The sequence below is a fragment of the Phyllostomus hastatus genome, unplaced genomic scaffold (genome assembly GCF_019186645.2).
Source record: "Phyllostomus hastatus isolate PE091 unplaced genomic scaffold, TTU_PhHast_1.1 phas_contig_40, whole genome shotgun sequence".
Taxonomy (NCBI): Eukaryota; Metazoa; Chordata; class Mammalia; order Chiroptera; family Phyllostomidae; genus Phyllostomus; species Phyllostomus hastatus.
The window spans coordinates 59,142,041-59,167,118 of record NW_025333872.1 but is presented as its reverse complement, the minus strand read 5'-3'; the positions used below and the strand labels follow the sequence as shown (position 1 = coordinate 59,167,118).

The 25,078-nt window shown below is 40.1% G+C and overlaps 1 protein-coding gene and 2 pseudogenes across 2 annotated transcripts in view; 2 read left to right on the top strand and 1 right to left on the bottom strand.

Moving 5' to 3' along the window:
- The first annotated feature begins 486 nt into the window (after positions 1-486).
- On the top strand, positions 487-1,254 carry LOC123822188 (annotated as a pseudogene).
- Positions 1,255-5,327: 4,073 nt separating this feature from the next.
- Positions 5,328-25,078, bottom strand: part of RPF2 (ribosome production factor 2 homolog) — a 33,088-nt gene continuing 13,337 nt past the window's right edge. For both annotated transcript variants that reach the window (XM_045843157.1, XM_045843158.1), the window contains exons 5-10: positions 24,904-24,985; positions 24,195-24,271; positions 20,585-20,684; positions 12,151-12,253; positions 7,296-7,440; positions 5,328-6,588 (exon numbers count right to left, since the gene is read on the bottom strand). In XM_045843157.1, coding sequence (XP_045699113.1) covers positions 6,409-6,588; positions 7,296-7,440; positions 12,151-12,253; positions 20,585-20,684; positions 24,195-24,271; positions 24,904-24,985 — 687 coding nt within the window. In that variant the 3' untranslated portion in view covers positions 5,328-6,408. The remainder of the gene's footprint in view (positions 6,589-7,295; positions 7,441-12,150; positions 12,254-20,584; positions 20,685-24,194; positions 24,272-24,903; positions 24,986-25,078) is intronic.
- LOC123821606 lies at positions 16,988-17,596 on the top strand (annotated as a pseudogene).

Sequence of the window (25,078 nt, the reverse complement as noted above, 5' to 3'; positions counted from 1 at the left end):
TTCTAGAAACATGCAATTTTCTAAAACTGAATCAGGAAGAATAAAAAATTCTGGCTAGATTACAACTAATGAAATTGAAGCAATAATTAAAAAAAACCTCCATTATTTTCAGATGACATGATACTGTATATAGAGAATCCTAAAGATTCAATTAAAAAACTAAAAATGAAGTCAGTAAAGTAACAGGATACAAAATAAATATCTAGAAATCAGTGGCATTTATATACAGCAATAATGAGTTATTAGAAAGAGAAACAAATATACTATTCACAATTGCATCAAAATATAAAAAATATCTGGGAATAATTTTAACCAAGGATGTAAAAGATCTGTACTTAGAAAATCTTAAGACACTGAAGAAACTGAAGACACTATACTACAAGGCCATAATAATCAAAACAGCATGGTACTGGCGTAGAAAGTAGACATAGCGTTCCCAGCCATCTCACCCCCGGGGCCATCTATCCTGCTGTTGCTGCTGCCCACATGAGCTCCACGCAATTCAACTAGTGGCCTTCACACAGGCTTTCAGCCCAAGTCAAGAACTGGCTCCTACCTAAATATAACCCTCAGGAGGCAGAACTCCATAGCTGGATTGAGGGACTCATTGGTTGTCTTCCGGAAGGGTCTGAAGGATGTGATTATTCTGTGTACACTCAAGAATAAGCCCGGCTCTGTCCCTAAGATCAACCACTCCATTCAAAACTGGCACCAGCTAGAAAACCTCTCCAACTTCATCAAGGCCATGGTCAGCTATGGCAAGAACTCCGTGGACCTATTTGAGGCCAATGATCAGAGAGTGGAAACATGGCACAGATGCTGGTGTCTCTTCTGGCTCTGGCAGGGAAGGCCAAAACAAAGGGGCTGCAGAGTGGTGTGGACATCGGCATCAAGTTCCCGGAAAATGAGTGGAACTTTGATGATGTTACCATGAGGGCAGGCCACTGGGCTCCAGACGGTACCAAGTGTGCCGGCCAGGTGGGCATGACGGCTCCTGGGATCAGGTAGCACACCTATGACATCAAGTTGGAGAATGACAACTGTGACAATTCCTCCATGTCTCTGTGGATGGGCTACACACAGGGCACCAACCGGAGTGGCCAGGTCTTTGGCTGGGGCCAGCAGACATGTGATCCTAAGTACTGCCTAGAAAGCCCAGTGGCCAACAGGGCTCCAGGGTTGGCAGGTGACTACCTAAGCCCAGGGAGGGCCCAGAGGACCCCACCCCACTACCAAGAGGAGGCAAGCTACTGAGGCCCTCCTCATGGGGTGTTTCCCTATAACATCACCCCATCTGGGATTTCAGGTTTTTCTGTCTGCATCTTGGTTTTCTGTATTCAAGTGCTTCCAGCTGAGGCTCTCCAAAGGCCAGATCCAGATGCTTGTGGGGTGGGAGGAACCTGCCAGGGAACAGGGCCAGGTAGCAGGTTTCCCAGCAGGTTTGGGCCAAGCTATGGGGGGAAGAAACCTGCTCAGGGAGGGAACTGGCTCCAAATGGCTTCCAGGTTTTCCCGCCCCCCCACCCCTACCCTTTTCTCTGCTGATCAGTTTGTGGTTTCCATACCCCTAAGTTACAGGCAGTTTTAACAAAAATAATCGGGGGGGGGGTGGTGCTGATGATATAAGGGAGGGTGCTGGAAAGGAAGTCCCCTGGGCCAGGGCCAGGACACAGTCACCAGATATTTTAGGCATCATAAGGGACTGGATTTCCCCAGGACCCTCCCAGGGACCCAGTGCCTGGCTGGGCAATTAAGTTCTGAGTGGTCGAGGCAAGCCAGACACCCCTCTTCCATACTAGGCCCTTCTCCCCCACGAAGTACTGCACAGGAAACCCCACCAGGAGGCCCTCTCTGGGACCAACCCCACCTAGGAGCCCTGGGAACAAGAGATAATGTGAAATACTAAATGGTATTACCAAATGGTAATGTGGACCAAAGGCAATAAAAACCTTTTCAGAACAAAACAAAAGACACAGATTTACTAAATGGAATGGACAGCCCAGAAATAAACCCACACCTTTATGGCCAATTAGTATTTGAAAAAGGAAGCAAGAACATACGATGCGGTAAAGGTAAGAGTCAATAAATGGTCAACAGATGGGAAAACTGGGCAGATATATGCAAAAACTGAAACTACACCACGTTCTCACACCATGTGCACAAATGAATGCAAAGTGGATTAAAGGCTTGAATGTTAGACTTGAAAACCATAAAAATCCTAGAACAAAACATAGGCAATAAAATCTTGGATATTTCTTGTAGCAGTATTTTTTCTAATACATTTTCTTGGGCAAAGGACATAAACGAAAAAATAAAACAAATGGAGCTACGTCTAACTAAAAAGGTTTTGTGCAACAAAGAAAACCATCAGCAAAATGAAAAGAATCTAAGTTGGGAGAACATATTTGTCTATGGTATACATGACAAGGGGTTAATAGCCAAAATACATAAAAAGCTTTAAAAAAAGGAGAGTTCAGGCCAAGATGGAGGCGTAGGTAGAAATACTTCGCTTCCTGGCACAACCAAAAGGATAACAAGCAATCTAAAAACAATACACAATCAGAAATGCCAAAAAATCAAACTGCACGGAACTCCGACAAGAGTTAAAGAAACATCCACCCAGACCAGTAGGAGGGGCAGAGACAGGCAGCTGAGCTGAGAGGACCAGTGGCATGGTGGCGGACTGTGTGGGTGAGGCAGGGCTGGCTGAATGGGAAACTAGACTCAAAGCTAGCTGTAAACTACTGCAGGGATGCCATGGCGGCCAAAGGTCCCAGTCTCACAGGACAGTTCGAGTTCATTGCAAAGTGGGGCTAGAGTAGAGCAAGCCAGACGAATTGTTCCCTCTCTGACCCCTCCCCCACAGACGGTGCCACAACACAGCAAAGAGGGTTGCCCCACCCTGGCAAATACCGAAGGCCCCACCCTTTGGTGTAGTGAGACAAAGAAATACAGCCCAAGTGAAAAAAACAGATCAAAACTCCAGAAAAAGGGCTAAGCGACAAGGGGACAGCCAACCTATCTGATGCAGAGTTCAAAACATTGGTAATCAGGATGCTCACAGAAGTGATTGAGCTTGGTCACCATATGAAGGAACAAATGAAGGCTACCCAAAGTGAAATACAGCAAAATATAGAGGGAACCAACAGGGAAGGGAAGGAAACTGGGACTCAAATCAACAACTTAGAAAAAAAGGAAGAAATAAACATCCAACTGAAATGGATGAAGAACCAAGAACTCAAAAAAATGAGGAGAGGCTTAGGAACCTCCAGGACAACTTTAAAGGCTCCAGGATCAGAATCTGGGGTGCCAGAAGAACAGGAGCAAGTCGAAAACTTATTTGAACAAATAATGAAGGAAAACTTCGCCAATCTGGCAATGGAAACAGACTTCCAGGAAGCCCAAAGTTCCAAAGAAATTTGACCCAAAAAGGAACACACCAAGGCACATCATCATTAAGCTACCTAAGTTTAGAGAATCTTAAAAGCAGCAAGATGAAAGGAGTTACCTACAAAGGAGTTCCCATAAGGTTATCAGCTGATTTCTCAAAAGAAATCTTACAGGCAAGAGGCTGGAAATAAGTATTCCAAATCATGAAAGGCAAGGACCTACATCCAAGATCACTCTATCCAGCAAAGCTATCATTTAGAATGGAAGGGCAGATAAAGTGCTTCCCAGATAAGGTCAAATTTAAAGGAGTTCATCATTACCAAGCCCTTATTATATGAAATGTTAAAGGGACTTATCTAAACAATTGAAGATCAAAAACTATGAACAGTAAAATGACAACAAACTCACAGCCATCAACAACTGAACTTAAAAAAGCAAAAACTAACAACTAGAACAGAAACAGAATCAGAGAAATGGAGATCACATGGAGGGTTTTCAGTGGGGAGGGGGAGGGTAAGAATGGGGGTGGAAAGGTACAGGAAATAAGCGTAATTGGTAGGCACAAAATCGACATGGAGAGGGTAAGAATAGTACAGGAAATGCAGAAGCCAAAGAACTTACATGTATGACCCATGGACATGAATTAAGGAAGGAGAACACTGGAGGGTTGGGGGGTGCAGGACAGAGTGGGGGTTAAAGGGGAGAAAAATTGGGAAGCTAATAGCATAACCAATGAAATATGCTTAAAAAAAGGAATGGGGATTCAGGGAAAGAGGGAAGAGGGATAACTAGGTGAAGCAAAGGGCATTTTTAGGTCAGTAAAGCTATTCTTTATGATACTGTAATGGTGAATACACGATGCATTTGTCAAAACCAAAGAACTATTCAATATAAAGCGTGAACACTAGTATGTAAAAAATGTGATTTTTCCTTCATACTAAATAAAAATGTTGACATTTTAAAAAAAAACTTTAAAAAACCACCACAATCCAATTTAAAATGGGTAAAGGACCTGAACAGACACTTCTCCAAACAGGACATACAGACGGACAATAGACATATGAAAAGATGCTCAGTGTCACTAATTATCAGAGAAATGCAAATTAAAATCACACTATGATGCCATCTCACACCTGTCAGAGTAGCTATCATCAATACACCAACAAACACCAAGTGTTGGTGAGGATGTGGAGTAAAGGGAACCCCATGTACTGTTGGTGGGAATGCAGATCTCTGCAGCAACTGTGGAAAACAGTGTGACGTTACCTCAAAAAGTTAAAAATGGAACTCCCTTATTACCCAGTGCTTCCACTTCTGAGGACATATCCAAAGAAACCGGAAACACTAATTCGAAAGAATAGATGCATCCCTACATTCACTGCAGCATTATGTACAATAGTCAAGAGTTGGAAGCAGTCCAAATGCCCATCAGTAGATGAGTGGATAAAAAAGCTGTGGTACATTTGCATAATGGAATACTACTTGCTGTAAAAAAGGAAAGCTTACCTTTTGCAACAATATAGATGAAGCTGGAGAACACTATGCTGAGAAAAATAAGCCAGTCTCTTAAGACAAGTACCGTATGATTCCATTTATACATGGAAACCAACAAGGAAAATAGAAACACTCATAGATACAAAGAACACACTGACAGGTGTCAGAGGAGAGGTAACTAGGGTAGCTGGGTTAAAGACATAAAGGGATTAGGAAAAAACAACAACAACAAACAAACCCCAAACCAAAAACCCTCATAGACACAGACAACAGTACGGTGATTACCAGAGGGTTGGGGGTGGATACAAGAGGGTAAAGGGGCATAAATGGTGATGGAAGGAGACTTGACTGGGGGTGGTGAACACACAATACGATATACAGATGATGTTACAGAACTGTACACCTGAAACCTATATAATTTTACTAACCAATGTCACCACAATAAATTGAATGAAAGTTTTAATGAAGAAAATTTCACGCAATAAACTAATGAGCAAAACAGAGCCAGAGGCATTGAATCGTGGAACAGACTGACAGCTGTAAGAGGCAGGAGGCTGGTGGGGACTGTATGAGGGTGAAGGGACTTCGTCAAAGAACGTATGTGACGGACCCTCGGACATGGGCAACAGCATGGGGACTGACTATGGAGGTGGGGGCTGGCTGGGTGGAGTGGGACTGAAGGGAAAAAATAGGACAACTGTAACAGCATAAACACTAAAACATTAAAAATAAGAAAATTTCAAAATAAGCTGTTTGGCTTACTTCTGCTCAGTGTGCGAACACAAAGGCCATTTACATGACCTAAATTTAACAGCCTCACGCCCTCAAGTGTCCTGTGTCTTAAACCCTACCCACTCTCTCTCACTCTACCCCTATTAGAACTCCCTTTCTGTTGGAGAAGGGGGTAAGGCTCCACTTAGTGGCAGAATCTCTTCAAATAATCAATAGTTACGTAACACGTCAATGATCAAGTAGTAGACATCTCTTAGAGACCTATGTTTTATGACACAAAGCTTAAAATCTCAAATTAATCTCTACCTAGTAGAATTTCAGGCAAAATGACTGAAAAGTAAAGAATAAAAACCAGATTGTAGTAGGTATGTGTTGGAGATGGGGACAACTTTCCAGGTAGGTCATGTTGAGTGTGTATACACTTTCTTTGGACCATTTCTGCTTTTCATGGCTTCCTCCTTTCATCTAAAGCTTAACTCGGAAATTCTCTGAGATACCAAAGGCTGTTCTGGAGATCCCTCCCTCCTCATTCACCCAACCAATGAGATAGGGGGCTTTGCAGGGTGGGTGGACAGAAGTGTATCTTGGAGGAAAAAAATGTCTCCAGTAAGAGGTTTACTTTCAATCTAATAATAGTCCACTATTGTTCATAATATATATAATTTACAGTCCAGGTATATTATTATTGTGTAAAAACATACAATAAAATCTTGTAAGAAACTTTGAAATGACTGATGCTCAATAATTCTCTTTAAATAAACAGGTTACAAAACTAGTTATTGGCTAAGTTCCATCAATTTTTTTTAATTCTCTTTGATTTTTTCTCCTGGTCTTCCGTTATCCTTTCTGCAGGGCGCTTCTTCAACCCCTTCATTTTCCTGGTTTGTAGTTTGCTCAAGTCTTGCTTCTGCATATGAATCCTTCCATAAGTTGTACCAAAAGTATCATGGGAGATATTTTTCTTCTTCTTTGGCTAAGAAAAAGAACATATATATTTAATGGTCTCTACTATGATGAACTGATTAAAAAATCTAATGTACAACAACTACCACACTAACAACTGCCATTAGTGAGCATCCCCCAACGTTGTAGTCTACAGTCCCACTGACATTCTCAAATTCAAATGTACATACAAATCACCTGCAGATCTTGTTGAAATGCAGATTCTAACTCAGCAGGTCTAGGGTGGGACCTGAGATTCAGTATTTCTAACAATTCCCAAATAAACCGTCAGAGCCCACTTTGACATGCAACACAATAGACTACACTAATCTTTAACATGTACCTAGAGAACTTCCTGTGTTTAGCTTAAAGAATCGTGACTCTATCTTTATTGGCATTCCAAAGATGCCATCTCTACATGTCCTTTAAAACCATTCAAAAGTCAAAACACATTTTATGCAAGTGCAAGTTACACATCCGGTGCTCTAAATCCCGTCTCCACAATGCCCCAAACAATTCTCCTTTTTCCTGAAAACAGGCATTCTTGGCTACCAGAAAGTCCTCAGCCACACCTGACGCCTGGTTTCTGCAAGCTTTTTATTTTTCCTTTATGATTGGCTTATTTGCTTCCTTCTCCTTTTCTTGAGAGTCACATTTTATCTATTTATCTCTTCAGGTATATCCTTTAATGTATGCCTTTTTGGAAAGAGTGAGATATATAATCCACAACTCATGTACCTTAAGGGCTTTTGGCATTTTCATGGATAACTTAAAAAGGTCATCTGACGCCAGATGTGTCCTCCTCAGGACCAGATCCAGTGAGGGTCCCATCTCTTCTAATTCAATCCGTGGTGTCCTGCAGCCAGATTTTTTCAACAACAGCCTTTGTCAAACAAAAAGAGAGAAATGTTACTCTGACTTTGATAAACATCCTGTCCCCACCAAATATTTTTGTCCAAGAAAATTACAGTTCCATAAAATGACAAAATCTTTAGAAAAGCTAAGCATCTTAACTACTTTACACATTTTGGCCAAATGTATTTTTGATTTGCACATTTTTTTAAATAAAAAAAAAAAGAGCAGCCCTTGCCAGTGTGGCTCAGTGGACTGAGTGCTGGCCTATAAACCAAAGGGTTGCGGTTGAATTCAGTCAGGGCACATGCCTGGTTTGCAGACTGAGTCCCTGGTTGGGGACATGTGAGAGCCAACTGACTGATTCGATGTTTCTCTTCCTCTCTTTCTCCTTCCCTTTCCCTGTCTAAAAATAAAATACATAAAATCTTTTTAAAAAGTATACAATATTGTTGAGAAATAGCAAGTGAGACAGAAAATTCTTATAAAAAATGGTCTTTAAAAAAGATTTTATCTATTAATTTTCAGAGAGAAGGGAGGGAGAGAGAAAGGGAGAGAAACATCAATGTGTGGTTGCCTCTTGTGTGCCCCCTACTGGGGACCTGGCCTGAAACCCAGGCATGTGCCCTGAGTGGGAATCAACTGGCAACCCCTTGGCTCGTAGGCTGGCACTCAATCCACTGAGCCACACCAGACAGGGCAGAAATGGAATCTTTTGATCTAACTTCATTTTACATAAGATAAAATAATTTTAATTGGGTGTTTAAAGCATTATGTTTAAATGATTCATAAATTCTTTTTTCTCTAAGATACATTTAGAATCACCTTTTCTTCATAGCAAGTACATTTACTGATCTCTATAGATTATAATGAACTTTTTAAATCTTAATGTATCTGCAACTTTCTGGATACCATTTGTCCAAACAGCTCTGGATCTGGAAACATAAGGGGTATAGTGGGGAGGCAGGGAGATCAACAAATCCTTTTTATGAATGATAACCACAAAAACAGCTGAAAGACCTTAAGATAATCTTAGTTGACTCAATTTGTTACAGTGGCCAGATTGCCACATGGAAAAAAAGAACTGACTGAATAACAATGTTTATACAAGGTCAGCCTTTTCACACAAAAGCTGGCATGTGAGAGAGGCAACAGGTGGTGACATGAGAGGAGGAAAAGAAGAGGAAAGCCCAGTAAGCAATACCCAAGGCAGAGGCAAACAACGGGAAGAAGTGCATCTGCAAAAGCTAATTACCAGCTCTTTGGGCCTTAAGTGCATCACATGCAGATGGCCAGCCAATACATTCCACCCACAGGAGACACATTTACTGGCTACAGGAAGAGTCACAGTGATAAATACACTGTATCAGACATAGTAATTTATACCCAACTGAATAAGGGGAAAAAAAAAAAGGAAAAAACCCCCACCAGCCTAGATGTATAAAGATGTTAAAACAAAAAAGAAAAAACTATACTAACATTAAAAAATAAATGAGTATTAGCATGGAACTTGAAGGGAGCAAGTACAGGGTAAAGAGCCTAAGAGAGGGTCCTTAGGCAGCCACTCTATACGGTTCCAGGAGAGAACACCTGTCTCAGGCTCACTGAGAGGAAAGAGTTTTAGAAGTTCGAGTTGGCTGGCTCAGGGCATGTTCCCAAAGAACTAATCTGAAGCATACAGGGGCAGTGATCATTGGACTGTCATATCACACACACTTTTCTGCATTTGCACCCACATTTTCAGCACCTCCAAATTAACCATATTTATAATGCTGAACATATCAAGATTAGTGTCTTGATGAACACATCAAGAAAAAATGTGTTCAGCTGGCTACTTAAGAAATCAGGGAAATGATACATAAGATTTCAAAGAAAAAGTTTTCTCCTGCTTAAAATGCTTACTTTCAACGAAGTGGAAACCTCACTGATCCAGGACAGTCCACAGAAGGCCTAATGGATTTAGATCAGCCAAGTACTGCCAGAGGTGGCAAAATTGCTCTAAAGTACCTTTTTATTTATAGAAGGGTCCTCCTAACAAAGTGATTTTAATGGTATATAGAATTAAGATGGTTTCTGAATAACTACGTATGTTGCTATTTATCAGAGAACTAAGTTACAGTGCCATCCTATCTATGTAAATGACTAATCTCAATCACTTCATATTTACTGACATCAGACTGATAAGAAACAGTTCAGACTAATAAGAAACAGTAGGAAATGTTTAGTTTTCAGTTCCCTGCACATGGCTTCTGGTCACAGGCCTATCATCCCTTCTCTTTATTAGGCTTTTAATAGTGATATGTAGAATCTAAAATTATCTCTTATTAATCTTTAAAAAACACAATCTGTTCACTCTTTCTTGGAGGAAATATATAAATACAGAATTTACAATTTTTGTGATCATGCTATGAAAAACAAAGGCTATTGTTAACTCATCAAAACTGTTCCCTTCACCTTCGCCCCATTATACACACTGCAATTTTGTTTTTAAGATTTTATTTATTTACTTTTAGAAGGAGTGGGAAGAGAAGAGGGAAAGAAACATGCCAGTGATAAATCGATGGTTGCCTTTCGCACGCCCCCAAGTGGGGACCTGGCCTGCTACCTAGACATGTGTCCTGACTGGGAATCGAACTGGCAACCTTTTGATTCGCAGGCCGGCACTCAAGCCACTGACCCACACCAGCCAGGGCCATAATGCAACTTTTTTAAAGAAGATACAGTAGCCCTGGCTGGTGTAGCTCAGTGGACTGAACAGGGGCTTGCAAACCAAAGGGTTGCCGGTTCGATTCCCAGTCAGGGCACACGCCTGGCTTGTGGACCAGGTCCCCAGTTTGGAGCATGTGAGGGGCAACCACACATGGATGTTTCTCTTCCTCTTTCTCCTTCCCTTCCCCTCTCTAAAAAATAAATAAATAAAATCCTTAAAAAAAAAAAAAGGTAACAGTAGTACTGCGCCCTTATGCATGGTTTCCTTCTCCACAGTTTCAGTTACCCATGGTTACTGGTGCCCCAACCATATTAAATGGAAGTCCCAGACATAAACTATTCACAAGTTTTAAACTGCGTACTGTTCTGAGCAGCATGAAGAAAGTGCGCACCATCTCGTTCCATCAGGCCTGGGACGTGAACCACCCCTTTGCCCAGCGTTCACATCTATGCCAGCCCCCTGACCGTCACTCAGCAGCTATCTCAGTCATCGGACCCACTGTCAGGGCACTGCAGTGCTTGTGTTCAGGATGCTCTTATTTTACTTAATAGTGGCCCCAAAGTGCAAAAGTGGTGACGCTGAGAACTCAGATATGCCATCAAGTGCTTCCTTTAAGTGAAAAGGTGAAAGTTCTCGATTTAGTAAGAGAAGAAAAATATCATATCCTGAGGTTGCTAAGATCTCTGGTAAGAATAAACCTTCTATCCATAAAATTATGAAGGAGGAAAAAAAAAGGCTATACTAGTTTTGCTATCTTACCTCAAACTGCTAAAGTTAAGCCACAGTGTATGGTAAGGGCTTAGTTAAGATGGAAAGACATGAAATTCGTGGGTGAAAGACATGAGCAGAAGACATGTTCTGACTGACAGCAATGAGTTACACCAAAAAGCACTGAGCCTATACGAAGACTTCAGCAAGGGATCTCTTGGACAAGTCACACACCACACCATTTACTGCAAGCAAGGGATGGCTACAAGTGATGCATCACACCATTTACTGCAAGCAAGGGATGGCTACAAGTGACGCACCACACCATTTACTGCAAGCAAGGGATGGCTACAAGTGATGCATCACACCATTTACTGTAAGTAAGGGATGGCTACAAGTGATGTACCACACCATTTACTGCAAGTAAGGGATGGCTACAAGTCACACACCACACCATTTACTGCAAGCAAGGGATCGCTACTGATTCAGGAATAGGTTTGGACTGAAAATATAAAAATTACTAGAGGCTGCATCTGCTGCTGAAGAAAATGACAAGCTGAAGAAGTTGATTAGGGTTCAGCATTATCCTTGGTTTCAGGCACCTACTGGAGGTGGGGGTTCTTAGAACACATGCCCCAGGCATAAGGTCGCACCAATGGCACTACTACACAGAAGTTGCTTTCCACGCTGAGCTGCTGGCTTTCAGGCTGCCCTGTCATACCACAGCTCAAAGTCAACATCAGTCTGAATTCAATCCTCAAAGGAAGGCCATTAGTCCAAGTCAATGTACTCTTTAAGAAAGTGTGGGCTCTGTCAACTCAAAAGGCACAATTATAGCATGTCATAAGCTATTTAAGAAAAACAAAATCAGCTTGTTACAATTTATATTGTGGTAGGGGCAGGGGTAGTAGGTCTAGGCTGAAGAATGAGGGTAAAAGGAATCTAGGCAGAGTCTTCTTATTCCTTTCAGACTTTGTTTTTCAGACTCAGGGTTTTGAGATTGGCTTTGGCTGGCCTAAGTCTTGGGGCCTGGTGCTCTAAGTCTAGTCAAGAAATAAGGAGATACTGCATCAGGTAGGGTCAAGACTGCAGCACTGTTCTAAGCTCAGAGGAAGGCAGCAGTAGATGCTCAGGGCCCTCGAAAAGCAGGGTTTCCGACAGAGGTGGGCAGAGAACACACTCGAGGATCAGCGCAGAGGGCTGTGACACTGCTGCTCGGCAGCTCTTCTGGCCCAATGTCCATTCCAAGTTTGAGCGCTGTAACAGTCACACTAAAATACCAACCATGGAGATCAATAAAAACATGCTAAGAAAGGCACTTACTTATAGCTTCGAAAATAAATCTTCCCATTCAGTGCAGTGAAGTGCAGGACATACTCTAAACCAGCCAGGCGGATATTTGATACTGTGGGGCCTCTGAAAAAATCTAAAAGCACACACGTTAGATTGTTAAAAGTAATCCCTGAAAAATGCCTGATTGCTCCATCCCACCCCTCTGCTAATCTCATGACTGTATTTCTCTGTTTAGTTTACTAAGCAATTTTATTATTATTATTATTATTATTATTATAATCCTCACCCAAGGAAACATTTTAGATGTTAGAGTGAGAGAAAGGGTGGGAGGTGAGAGAAAAAGAAACATTGATCGGTTATCTCCCACATGTGCCCCTAGGTATGTGCCCTGACCAGGGATCGAACTTGCAACCTTTTGATGTGCAGGGAAACACGCTCTAATTAGCTAAGCCACCTGGCTAGGGCTACTAAGCCATTTTAATTTTTCAGTTTTGAAGTTCTCCCTCTAAGCCAATGCTCAGCATAGAAGTATGACATATTTACCATGTATATCAACTATCAAGGCATAAAATTTTAATCTATAAGACAGGTAGGTTAAGATGTCAAATTTCTATAAAAGTGGATGTTGAAACATTGACTATTAAATCAAACAAGACTGTTCTATGGTAGAGGCCAAACAAGCAAGAAAATTCTACCAAGAAATATCAATTGTTAAAGGCAAGAAAAAAACAAGATCAATGATTAAGCCGTTTTTCCCAGACTGATACAATCATACCACTGGTGGCACACAAGATTATCTTAAATCATAAACAGGCAGATATAATTTACTATATATTACTTGTTTTGTTATAAATCATTTTTCACTCATGGTAGGGACATAAAATTTCCCCTTAAAAAGGAGAGTTAATTTAAAGGAAAATCCCCCGTGAACGCCACCATGGATGCTAACTACAGGGACTTGGCTAAAGCTATGAAGGCTGCATATGAATGAAGACGTTTGGAAAACAGGAATCATGTTTGGTCCCTCATTTTACTGCTAAGAGCACTGAGCCCCAAGGAGGATAAATGGAAATATACAAATAACACTGAATAAGGAAAGCACATAGGTTTATCTAACTGGAGTTCTCATACATGTTGGTGGAAATGTGCATTTGGACAACCTCATGGAAATCAGTCTGGCAGTTTCTTAAAATGTTGAACATATATATATATATACTAGTCAAATGACTCTACCATTATGTTCCTAGAAAGGAAAACATGTGTCCTCACAATAATTTGTACACAAATGTTTATACCAGGTCTATTGATAACAGTCAAAAGCTGGAATCAACCTAAATGTCTATCAACAGATGAAGGAATAAACAAATTATGGAACATGTATAAACAGAATACTGCTTGGCAATAAAAAGAAATAAAAAGTGACTACGGATACACACAGCAACACGGATGAATGTAAAAACAATTGGGTAAAGAAGCTAGGCCAAGAAAAGTAAACACTATAAGATTCTATTTATCTAAAGTCCTAGAAAATGCAAACTAACCCGTGACAGAAAGCAGATCACAGCTGCTTAGAACAGAGAGAAAGGACAGACTGCGGGGGGGGACGACTCCGGGAGCTGATGGAAAGGTTCTGTGTCTCGTCTGCAGTGGTGTTTGCACAGGGGTACACGTGTTGAAATCTGTCAAGTTTTAAATGTGTGCCTGGCTGTAAATTACACCTCCAAAGTTGCTTAAAAATAATTTTAAATGAAATAATTTCAAGTAATCTCTAAAAATTGAAAACAAAATGAAATGAACCTATGTACTGAGCTGCAAGTATAATCCTACAGAAAAGAGCTTTCAAGTGACTTCAAAACACCCTTTCCAACAAGGGGTATCATAGATAAACACAACTGCAAAACAAATGAAAACCAAAAACATTCACCCACACTCAACAGTCATAGAACCAGTGGTAATCCTGGTATTTTATGCTGAGGCTGTTGTGTGTACAGCATGGTATAAAGTAACTGCATAATTACACTAAATCACTGAGAACCTGGATTGTTGTCATGGATGAAAGAAGGTACTTTGGGAGGTCAATGAAAGATCGTTTTGTCCTAAATTGAGTTAGAGGTTTTGGTATGAACTCAGGATGTATTTTATCTTAACAAATAAACAAATTTCATAGTTCTGTCCACTAAAAAAGCCTAGAAACAATGATTAACCCAGAAATAACCCATAGCACTCTGACTGATTTTTAAAGTAATTTCTCATTTAAAAAACAACCAACCAACCAACCTCCCCCAAATCAGAGCACCCTGACTGGTGTGAATCAGTGGGCTGGGCGTCACCCCAAGGACCAAAAGGTCGCCAGTTTGATTCCCAGTCAGGGCACATGCTTGGGTTGTGGGCCAGGTACCCTGGCTAGGGGCATGCGAGAGGCAACCAACAGATGTTTCTCTCCCTTTCTCCCTGCCTATCCCTCTCTCTAAAAATAAATAAAATCTTAAACAAACAAGGCTCCTTAGAGAAACAGCTGATTCAGGGGTTGGGGCAATAAAAGAACAAGAGGAGTTTGAAACATCAAAGGGGTGATGTGATGATGGATGACAGTGTATTGAACCTTGGACACTGCCACAAAGGCTCACCCTAAAATGAGCAGAAATGATGGTTTAGGTAAAATGGAAGTGAGTACAGGAATAAGGTATTCCAGTTAAATAGAACTAAAGCAGGTGGAAGAGGTAGAAGATAAATTGGTTGTAGTCAGAAGGAAAGCCCCAGTTAGGACATTTTTCCAATGGATCAATTCTAAGTAAAAATAAGATCTGAAATGTTACTATTATGTCCCAAATACAATGGGAAAGGGCCAGGGGATCTGAGTCAGAGAATAAATCAAACCCTGATTCTACCACTTACAGCTCCTCTTCATCCACAACATGGGAATAATATTACCGTAATAAACTGAATGTTTGTGTTCCCCCAAATTCATAGGTTAAAGCCCTAGCCCCTAGTGTGGCTGTATTTGGAGATGGGGCCTCTAAGAAATTAAGGTCACATAACATATGTCATAAGGGTTGAGCCCTGATCTCATAGGATTAATGTCCTTATAAGAAGTGATACCAGAAAACCAACATCTTCTTTCCTCTGACTCTCTCCCTCCTTTCCTCCCCTGAACGCAGATGGAGGAAAAGCTACATGAGCACACAGCAAGATGCCAGCCAGCAAAACAGTTCATAACAGAAACTTTGATCTTGGACTTCTAGCCACCAGAATGGTGGGAAATATATTTCTACTATTTAAGCCTCCCAGTCTATAGTATTTTGTTGTGGCAGCCAAGCACACTAACACAATGACCTTTGTAGCACTGTAGAAAGGATTAAATTTAATGAATTACCTGACCTAATACCTAATACATGGCAGTTATTTTCATTATTATACATATTTCAAGTAGAATAAGAGTTAGGAAATAAAAAAGGTTAAAAAAAATTAAAATAATGACAACTGATTAGGTATGACCACTGATATAAAGGCAATGAAGAAAAAGGAACACAGGTAGTTAAATTTAAGGCAGGACTTAAAGAAACTTTAATAAAACTGACCTATTTGATTTATTGTCATATTTATATACACAGAATAGTCATATAAGAAAGTAACCATAAAAATTAGGATTGCCCTGGCCAGGTGGCTCAGTTGGTTAGACTGTCGTCCAGTACATGAAAAGGCTGTGGGCTCTTTTGATCCCTGGTCAGAGCACACACCTAGGTTATGGGTTCAATTTCTTGCTGGGGTGTATGCAGGGGGCAACTGAATGGTATTTTTCATGTTGGTGTGTAGGGGACCCGTTTGTTTCAGTCTGGCAAATGTGCCTCAGCTCTGTATGGAAAACCTACAGAAGCGAAGTGGTGGGCAGGAGCCAGACCTTCAAACCGAGTTTTCCCGTGGGAATCAGGCCTAGAAAATGCATACTGACTGCTATGGCTTACTCTTGCTAAAACTCCATCACCCTGGTCTAAAACAACAAATGTGTATTGTCTATCTCCAAGGTAATTTCCAAAGCTTGTGTGAATTCACCCAAGGACAGAGCTAATCAGCTCATTGTCATTTCCCTCTGCATGTAATTTTCATTTCCTTGATTGTACCTAAAATGTAGACAACAATATTCTATGCAATAGATAATCAATCTTTCTCTGATGTAAGCCCCAAGAAAAACAATAAAAGCCTGTCTAGGCAAGAGTCGGGGCGCACTCTCTCTCCCCTTGAGAGAGTAGCCGTGCCGTTCCCGTTCTCTCCACAGGATTGCTGTCGCCTGTGCATTTATCTTCTCTTTCAGCCACAATAAGGCAGAACTCTGCTGGCCAGAGTCTGCCCATAGAGGCTACCAGCCATTGTGGTCAACACACCAACATGGGTGGAATGCATGCAGCAGCCCACATAAGAGCCGACAACCCCGAGTGCTTTTCACCAAGGTCATAGGGTGTGTTGTATTTTAGGGGAAAAGGGATATTTTTCCCAGGTCGCCCTCTCTTGCGACCGCACTCTCTTTAGTAAGCGGAAGCCTTGCTCTCTGTCTCCGGCAATCGCCGCACCCCTTGCCGCACCCCGTGGGCAAGGGTCAGGCATTTAAAAGCCACAAGGGTGCTCTCTTCTTGAGGGAGTGGCCGAGGCACTCACAGGCTCTTTCCCCTTGAGAGAGTAGCCGTGCTGTCCCCTTTTTCTCCACAGGATTACTGTCACCTGTGCATATATTTTCTCTTTCAGGCATAACAAGGCGGAACGCTGCTGGCTGGAGTCCACCACATTGGTGTTTCTCTCTCTCTCTCTCAAAAAAAAAAAATAAACTTAAAAAAATAAAATAATTAGGATGGCTCTTTCCAGGTGGCACTGAGCCATGGGCATCTCTCAGGACAACTGACACAAGCACCATGAGACCAGGGGCAAGAGAAGGCCCCACCACAAGAAACAAAAATATGAGCTTGGACACCCTGTTGCTGACACGGAGATTGGCCCCTGCTGCATACAGAGTCTGGTTCAGGGAGGCAACAGGAAGTACCATGTCCTGAGGCTGGATGTGGGCAACTTCTCCTGGGGCTCTGAGTGTCGTATGTGCAAAAATAGGGTTACTCATGTTGTGTACAACGCATCCAATGATGAACCGGTCCACACCAAGGCCCTAGTGAAGAACTGCACCGTGCTGACTGACAGCACACGGTGCTGACAGTGGTTAAGAGTCCCTCTGGGCCGCGCAAGAAGGGGCCAAGCTGGCTCCTGAGGAGAAAAAGATCCTCAAAAATAATCAAAGAAAATGCACATGAAATACAATGAAAGGAAAAAGAATGCCAAAATCAGCAGTCTTCTCAAGAAGCAGTCCCAGCAGGGAAAGCGTTGTGCGTGCATCACTTGAAGACCAGGCCAGTGTGGCTGTGCAGACGGCTGTGTGCGCAAGGGCAAAGCACCACAGTTCTGTCTGAGGAAAATCAAGGCTCAGAAAGGCAAATAAACCCTCCTCCCTCCTATCTTAGTCATGTAATAATGTGTTTGTTGTTTAAGAAAATTAGGATGAATTAAATATAAAAATAAGTATTTACTAGTTTTCTATCAAGTGGGATCCACTAAGATTAACCCCCAAACTATGTACTTAAGAGAGCAAAGCAGAAGCAAAATTCAGGATGAACAAAATGGGTATCTGACATGAAAACACGGAAGAGGTTAACTTTTCTTTCTGGGCTATTACACACACACACACACACACACACACACACACACACACTTCCCGAAGAAGGCCCCTGACAAAATTCTCTTTCCCACTGCTCTACTTTATTTCATTTGAATACAACACAAACTAGAAGCCTACAGCTGCCTTACTTTACATTTGTACTAAAATCTCAACTTCCCTTGGTACCCAACAACCTCACTACATTTCTCTACTCTTCTACCTTCTTTCCCCAGATTCCTTTATGGTTTTCACTCACTCCCTCTTAACAATGCAATATGTGGTTATCCCTAACATCCAGCAGAAGCACAAAACACCTTTAAAAAAATTTGGTCATTGTCTTTCATGTATTTTTTTAAAATTCATTAAAAATACAAGTTAAAGACCCTGGCTGGTATGGTTCAATGGATTGAGCACTGGCCTGTGAACCAAAAGGGCACTGGTTCAATTCCCAGAAAGGGCACATGCCTGGGTTGCAGGCCAGGTCCCCAGTACAGGGTGTGCGAGAGGCAACCACACACTGATGTTTCTCGCCTTCTCTTTCTCCCTCCTTCCCCCTCTCTCTAAAAATAAATAAATAAAATCTTAAAAAAAAAATACAGGTAAGAACCTGTAGCAAAGACTCTGCAAGGGAACTGTTCACAACCACACAGTGAACAACAGGGGCAAAAAAGCTCAGGCTTTGGGTTCTGATTCTGGCCTGCCTACTTAATAGCCCTTAACCTTTCTGAGCCTCCATTTTCCCATCTGTAAAATGGAATGTTATCAAATTCAAGAGCTTTTAGAAAGGACTGAATAGGTTATATTAGTACTCAAGTTTTCTAAAATTAGTCATTTATTAATAAAGAAATGAAAAGTTCAGATAACTGTTAAATCCAGCAATAAGACCATAAATAATGCCAATAAGGAAAATGAAAGCAATGTGTCTATCCACAAACCTGTTCTGGTAAACTCAGATCTGTAAAGAGCATGTATACAATTTATTTATAATATATAACCAAACAACTTTTCAAAAATGACCTAGGGCAAAGTATATAAAAATCCCAAAGAAGGGCAACCAAAAAAGTATATGGCCTAGCTTGTAAGAATGACGCAAGAAAAGCTGAAATGAAATAAATTATTTAAACTTGAGATAATGCTGCTGAGTATCAGAAGTGTCTATATACCCTGGCTGGCGTAGCTCAGTGGATTGAGCGCGGGCTGGGAACCAAAGTGTCCCAGGTTTGATTCCCAGCCAGGGTACATTCCTGGGTTGCAGGCCATAACCCCCAGCAACCGCACATTGATGTTTCTCCCTCTCTCTCCCTCTCTCTCCCTCTCTCTCTCCCTCTCTCTCTTTCTCTCTCTCTCTCTCACTCCCTTCCCTCCCTAAAAATAAATAAATAAAAAAATCTTAAAAAAAAAAAAAGTGTCTATATATAGGTACTAACCAAATTTCTCTCCAGAGTTAGAAAAGAGCTAGCAGATGTGACTGCAGAATGAGTATTAAGAACATCTGAGAAATCATGGAGGACAATTTATGCCAACTTTTCAAAAGAGGGGAGAAAAAGTGGTTTGAAACTGGTAAATTAATGGCAATCCGACACCATGACATTAACTATATATTGGATTTTAAGAAGCTCACTTATGAACACAGAGGAAGGAATGTAGTTATAACATAAATCATCAGGAATTAGCACATTTCATTAAGAAATCTATAAAACAATCTTGCAAGGTTATTGTGAGAATGAAGCAATATATATAAAGTACTTAGTATATACCTGGCACTTAGGGTAACAATAATGAAATAAAGGGAGCTGAGGACATCACTGAGGATTTCCTGGGAGAGAAATGAAATTTGGAAGGATAGAAGAAACCCGAAAAATAAGAATGAAATTAGAAAAAACCATAGGAATATGCATAACATACTTTCAATAAACTACTTCTATTTTTTAAAAGATTTTACTTATTTATTTTTAGAGAGAGGGGAAGGGAGAAAGAGAGGGAGAGAAACATCAATGTGTGGTTGCCCCTTGTGCACCCCTCACTGGGGACTTGGCTCGCAACCCAGGCATGTGCCCTGACTGGGAATCTAACCTACAATTCCTTGGTTTGCAGGCCAGCTCTCAATCCACTGGGTTATACCAGCCAGGACCTATAAACCACTTTTTAATGGAAAAGTAGGAAGAAAATTGGGGGAGATCAAGAAAGCAAGTTATAGTAGGAAAAACCTTGTATATCAGGTTTTTAAAAACTAGTAGAGAATTTAATTTAATAATGTTGATAATGACATGAGACAGGTGTAAGCATTTTATGAAGTATAAAATGCTATATAAATAGGTTGAGACCAAAGTTACTATAGCAACAACAAAAAATAATGACCTATAGAATATAATATTCTTTTAACTCTCTTCTTAGTGGGTAATAGAAAATAATGAAAAGGGCCCCGGCTGATGTGGCTCAGTGGATTGAGTGTTGGCCTGTGAACCAAAGGGTTGCCTGTTTGATTCCCAGTCAGGACACATGCCTGGACTGTGGGCCAGGTCCCCAGTAGGGGGCACTGGAGAGGCAATCATATTGATATTTCTCTCCCGCTTTCTCCCTCCCTTCTCCAGTCTCTAAAAATAAAATTTACTTAAATAAAATTTATTTTTTAAATAATTTTTTTAAATAATGAAAAGGAAAAAAAGAGATCAAACCAAAAAAGCTGTATACCTAGAGTGAAGTAGCAGAGCCACCAATAAACCTTAGATTGCTTACCTGAGCTACCCTGCAGATAAGTATTAAAACACTTACCAGTAAGAAGACTTTTTAGCCTTCTGTAGTCTTCTGTTACATCAAAATCATTACCAGCAAATATTAACATGGGTTTTGTTCCCTCAGGGCATTTACTATTCTATGAAATGGGGGAAAAATAATTATATAATTATCAAATCTAAATTGTTTATATGCTTATTTTAAGTTATTGATACTTACATGTAATGATTCATTTTCAGAATTTCTTAACTGTCTTAAAACTATATCTATGAATAATGATTTTAGATGTAAAACCAGAGCTGGGATTTTGAACTTACAGATTTTTAGACTGAAAATAACTTTCATTCCAGCACCTCAGGTTGCCAGATTAGTAAGTGGTCAAAGAAGGATATAAGCTACCTATTAACATTATTCTATGCAAAGAATAAAAAAGGGCTAAACTTGCTATAAAATAAGCATAGCCCTCTAATAGCCAAAGTCAAAGTAAATTTAATTTCTTTGAATTATTTGTACCACTGTGCCTTCCCTACTGTACTACATAAACAGTATTTTTAAATGAAAGCTAAATTAAACTACCAACTAAAACAATCACATGGGAACCAATATAATTTTATATAAGCTATAGAAAGAATGAGTTAATCCTCACTCAGCAGGATTGAAGCTCTTACTAGAAAAAGTATTTTATCCAGCTCTGGATTTCCGATACCAAGAAGAATGTGATATAAGTAATAAGAGGATTTAAATTTAAAAGCCATCAAAGTAAATGAAAATCAAATAGGAAAAAAAGTTGTTTAACTTATAAAGGAGGGTAAATGGCTGTTGGTCTGAGCTTCCCACTGATTCTAGTACCTCTGGCTCTGACATCAATCAAGGATCATTCAAATCTAGCAAAAGGAAGGCAGGCAGGCAGGCAGGCCCCCCCCCCCCAAAAAAAAAGTCCTCTGCCATAGGACCAGAAGTCACCTGTTGCTCTCCTGTTCGCCATGACCTCCCTTGTTGGCATTCCCTGCTTCCAAATCCTGAAACTTAACTGTTTATAATTCAGAGATGTGCCTAAGATCTGTCTGCCTGATCAAGGACCCCTAAATGGACTTTCCAGATCCAATGACTCCCCTGTGCTCCAACTGTCCTGCCTGACCATCCTACTACTACCTCTAGGTCTATGGGGTTATTTACATAGTAAGACAAAGTGAGGCAATACCAACTATACAACTCTGGCTTTTAAACCATCCACGATGCATAGCAATAAAAAACATTATTTTAAGACCCAGTATACACATCATAAAAATGTAACTAAACGAGTTACGCAAAACAGTAGTTATCATGTAGATCACAAACCCTGAACTAGAAAAAGCTACAACAAACTAGCTTTACTCCGATAGCCTGAAGGTATTTAAATTTTTTAAAAGTATATAATACTATGACACAGTACACTAAAAATGCTATAATTATGATGTCACTGAACTAACCTTTTTTAAATAAAGTTGTTACATTTATTACTTATGTTAGTGTGATGTACCTTTTTTGTTTTTTAATTACATTTTCCATATCTGAAGCTATTCTTCACATAGAATACACACATATGTGTATTCTTCACATAGATTAGAATGTGGGGCCCAAGCCCCACATTCTATGAGAAATCTGTATTTTTACATATATAAAACCACATACTCACATGAACTAACCTTTAGAATTAAGTGTTTTTAAACAAAGGAAAATAATTCTTATAAATTATACACAACCTTTTTAAATAAAATATCCTAGAAAGTTGTGATTATTTTATACTACCTAAAATAAAATCAACTAGCCTTAAATTTTAATCATCTCACTCATTTAGGTTTCTTTTATGCAGAAAAACCATCCCTAGAAGTTTGGCCATCTTAGAAAACAGGTTCCTAGAATAATCACTCAATTTCCTGGTGGAGTCTAATCTAATGTTGCTTAAGTGTTAACAGGAATGAGGCTTGGCAATAAAAGCAAGTGAGAAAAGAAATACCTGGTGAAGATGTCTTAAAAATGAGAAGGCAGAGTAAAGAGTAAATAAACATGAAGAAAAAGTAGAACAAAACATGCAATCCAAAAGAGACTACAACTATAAGCTTGTAACCAAATAACGTGGTAAAAAGTGAAGAGCTAAGAGTCCATGCAGGGATTGCCAATGTCAGCACATACTCAGCAATTAATGAATTTTGTGGTTATGGATATGCTCCATGAGTGAAAGTTTAGTATTCAGTTTAAATGGTTCTCATTAAGAATGAGACCTGAAAAACCATTTGTGGTGCAGTTTACAAGCTGCAGTGACAGTGGAAAGAGGAGCGGGGCTGGCGTGCGTGCGTTATCAGCCAGTGCTCAAGCCCAAGCCCCACTAACTGGTGACCAAGCAGCAGCCAAGCTAAAGGCAACATGCTGCTCATTTCCAGGAATCTGTGCACAGCCATGGAGAGAAACTAAAAAATGATGGCTTCTACCCTATGAAGCACCACAGTTTACACACTTCACAAAATGCCTTCCAATACATTATTTCCACTGATAAGCATTTTCTCATATATTATCTCACTTCATGTTGTTATACCTATTTAATAACTGATTAAAAATGAGCGCTAGGGAAGTAACTGACTCTATCAGGTCACAAACATCATCTAAATGGCCAAGACAGGCTTCAAAACCAAGTGTTCTCCCTCTAATCCAGTCTCGGGCTACTGTTCTACACTGTGCCTGAGGACGCTGGTGTAGCTAAGTGGGGATCTGGTAAGAACCTTTTTTTTTCAAGCACACGGGAAACCTAAAAGTCATGTCCTCTTTTTAGAAGGCACTGGGGAAAGAAGAAGTTATTACAATATTTGCTCTAGCTCTTTCAACTTATGCCATGACCCTAAAAGACCCAGTAACTGAAGCAATCACATAACTTTCCACTACAAACTTCCGTATCCTTTCTTTCAAAGTCTCTGAGTCCTAACTGGTTATACCATTTACTTTATGTAGGACTCCAAGTCACCAGTGGAGTTCCTCTAGGCTTCAATTTCTGAATCTACACAATAGGGAAAGTAAGTTCTGCCTTTCACAGGATAGTTATGAGGTCTAAGTGAAATAATGTATTTGATGGAATAGATTAAGCCCAGAAGCAGAGTTCTGAGGGAGCAGAAGCCCAATTTGGACCCCGGAGCTGAATCTTGCTATTTACTACTTTCCATTTCATAACCCCATTCAAACAAAGGAGGCACAGAGATGCAAGTCCTTAAGGGGAGGACTGAGCTAAGAACTGGTGGCTAATAACCAAAATACTGTAGGATCAGTTAAAGCTTCCTAGGTTTAGAACAGGGCTCACTTTGAAAATTCGAGAACTTCTAGAGTTCAATGAGATAGGTGTTGTGATAACTCAGAGGGAAAGGATAGCATTTAAACCATGGGCCTAGACAAGAGTTAGTAACCACTCTGAAGTCTAACTACCAGAAGACCCACATGTGCTATAGGCTATAAATATATTCTTTTTAAAGTAAAGGTCAAATGAAATTGTGCTTTCATCTTAGAGCACATTAGTATAAAAACGAAGTTCTTTCTTACGGTACAAAATTGTTATTAGCACTGTTCACCACCAGATGTCACTATTGCCTAAGAGCAACATCACAAAAAAATTTTATCATCATCTTACCTTAATATCTTTTAGAGAGACAAACTTCTCAATACCTAATTCAATCATGTCCAGCACATGGTAGTCATACATACGACCTAGAAGGAAAATCATTTTCTTTAAACATCTATTATTCCCAAACAGCTTATCTGCAATGTTCAAAACGTCCCGATACCCTCTTTTCTTTCTCTTTATAACCCTCAAAACACATTTCTTCTTCTTTAAATTTTCAACATTACCCAGGGTAGATTGTTGCAATCTTGATCCTTAAAGCCAAACTCCCTTATTTTATAGAAGAGTAGATAGAGGCCCACAGAAGGTAAAGGGTTTGCTTGCCTAACTCATTGAGCACGACAGACCAAGTCTCAGAACACCCAGGCAAGGGTTTTTCTTTTCTTTTTAAATGCATCCATTATTAAACAGATATTTATTAGGAAAGGGTTAATCTATGTAGGTAGGAGGGCTATTTTTTTCCTAACTCTAATACTGATTTAGGATATATATGTTTTATATTAGAAAAATATCTGCAACTTGAGGTAGGGTAATATTTGTAAGTCCACTCTTTCTTTACCTGAAGACTGGTAGACAAAAAATTTTATTCAAACTCACATGGAAAAAAATACTAGGTTTAGAGCTTACTAGTCACTCCTGAATCCTCAATATCACCAATTAATTACTTGTCATAGCAGTTACTCTGTAATAAAAATATCACGAAGTAAATGATACTTACCTATTACTAGATTATTCGGCCGCTTCTTATTATGGGAGCCAAACATAAATAAAGAACAATCTGACTTCTTTGAAAAGAATTCCTAAAAAACCAAAGAAATCCCATTCAACCAATGAATAAATATAAGAAGCTTAAGAACTATACCTCTGAACTAAATATGTGCGTGTGTATATAT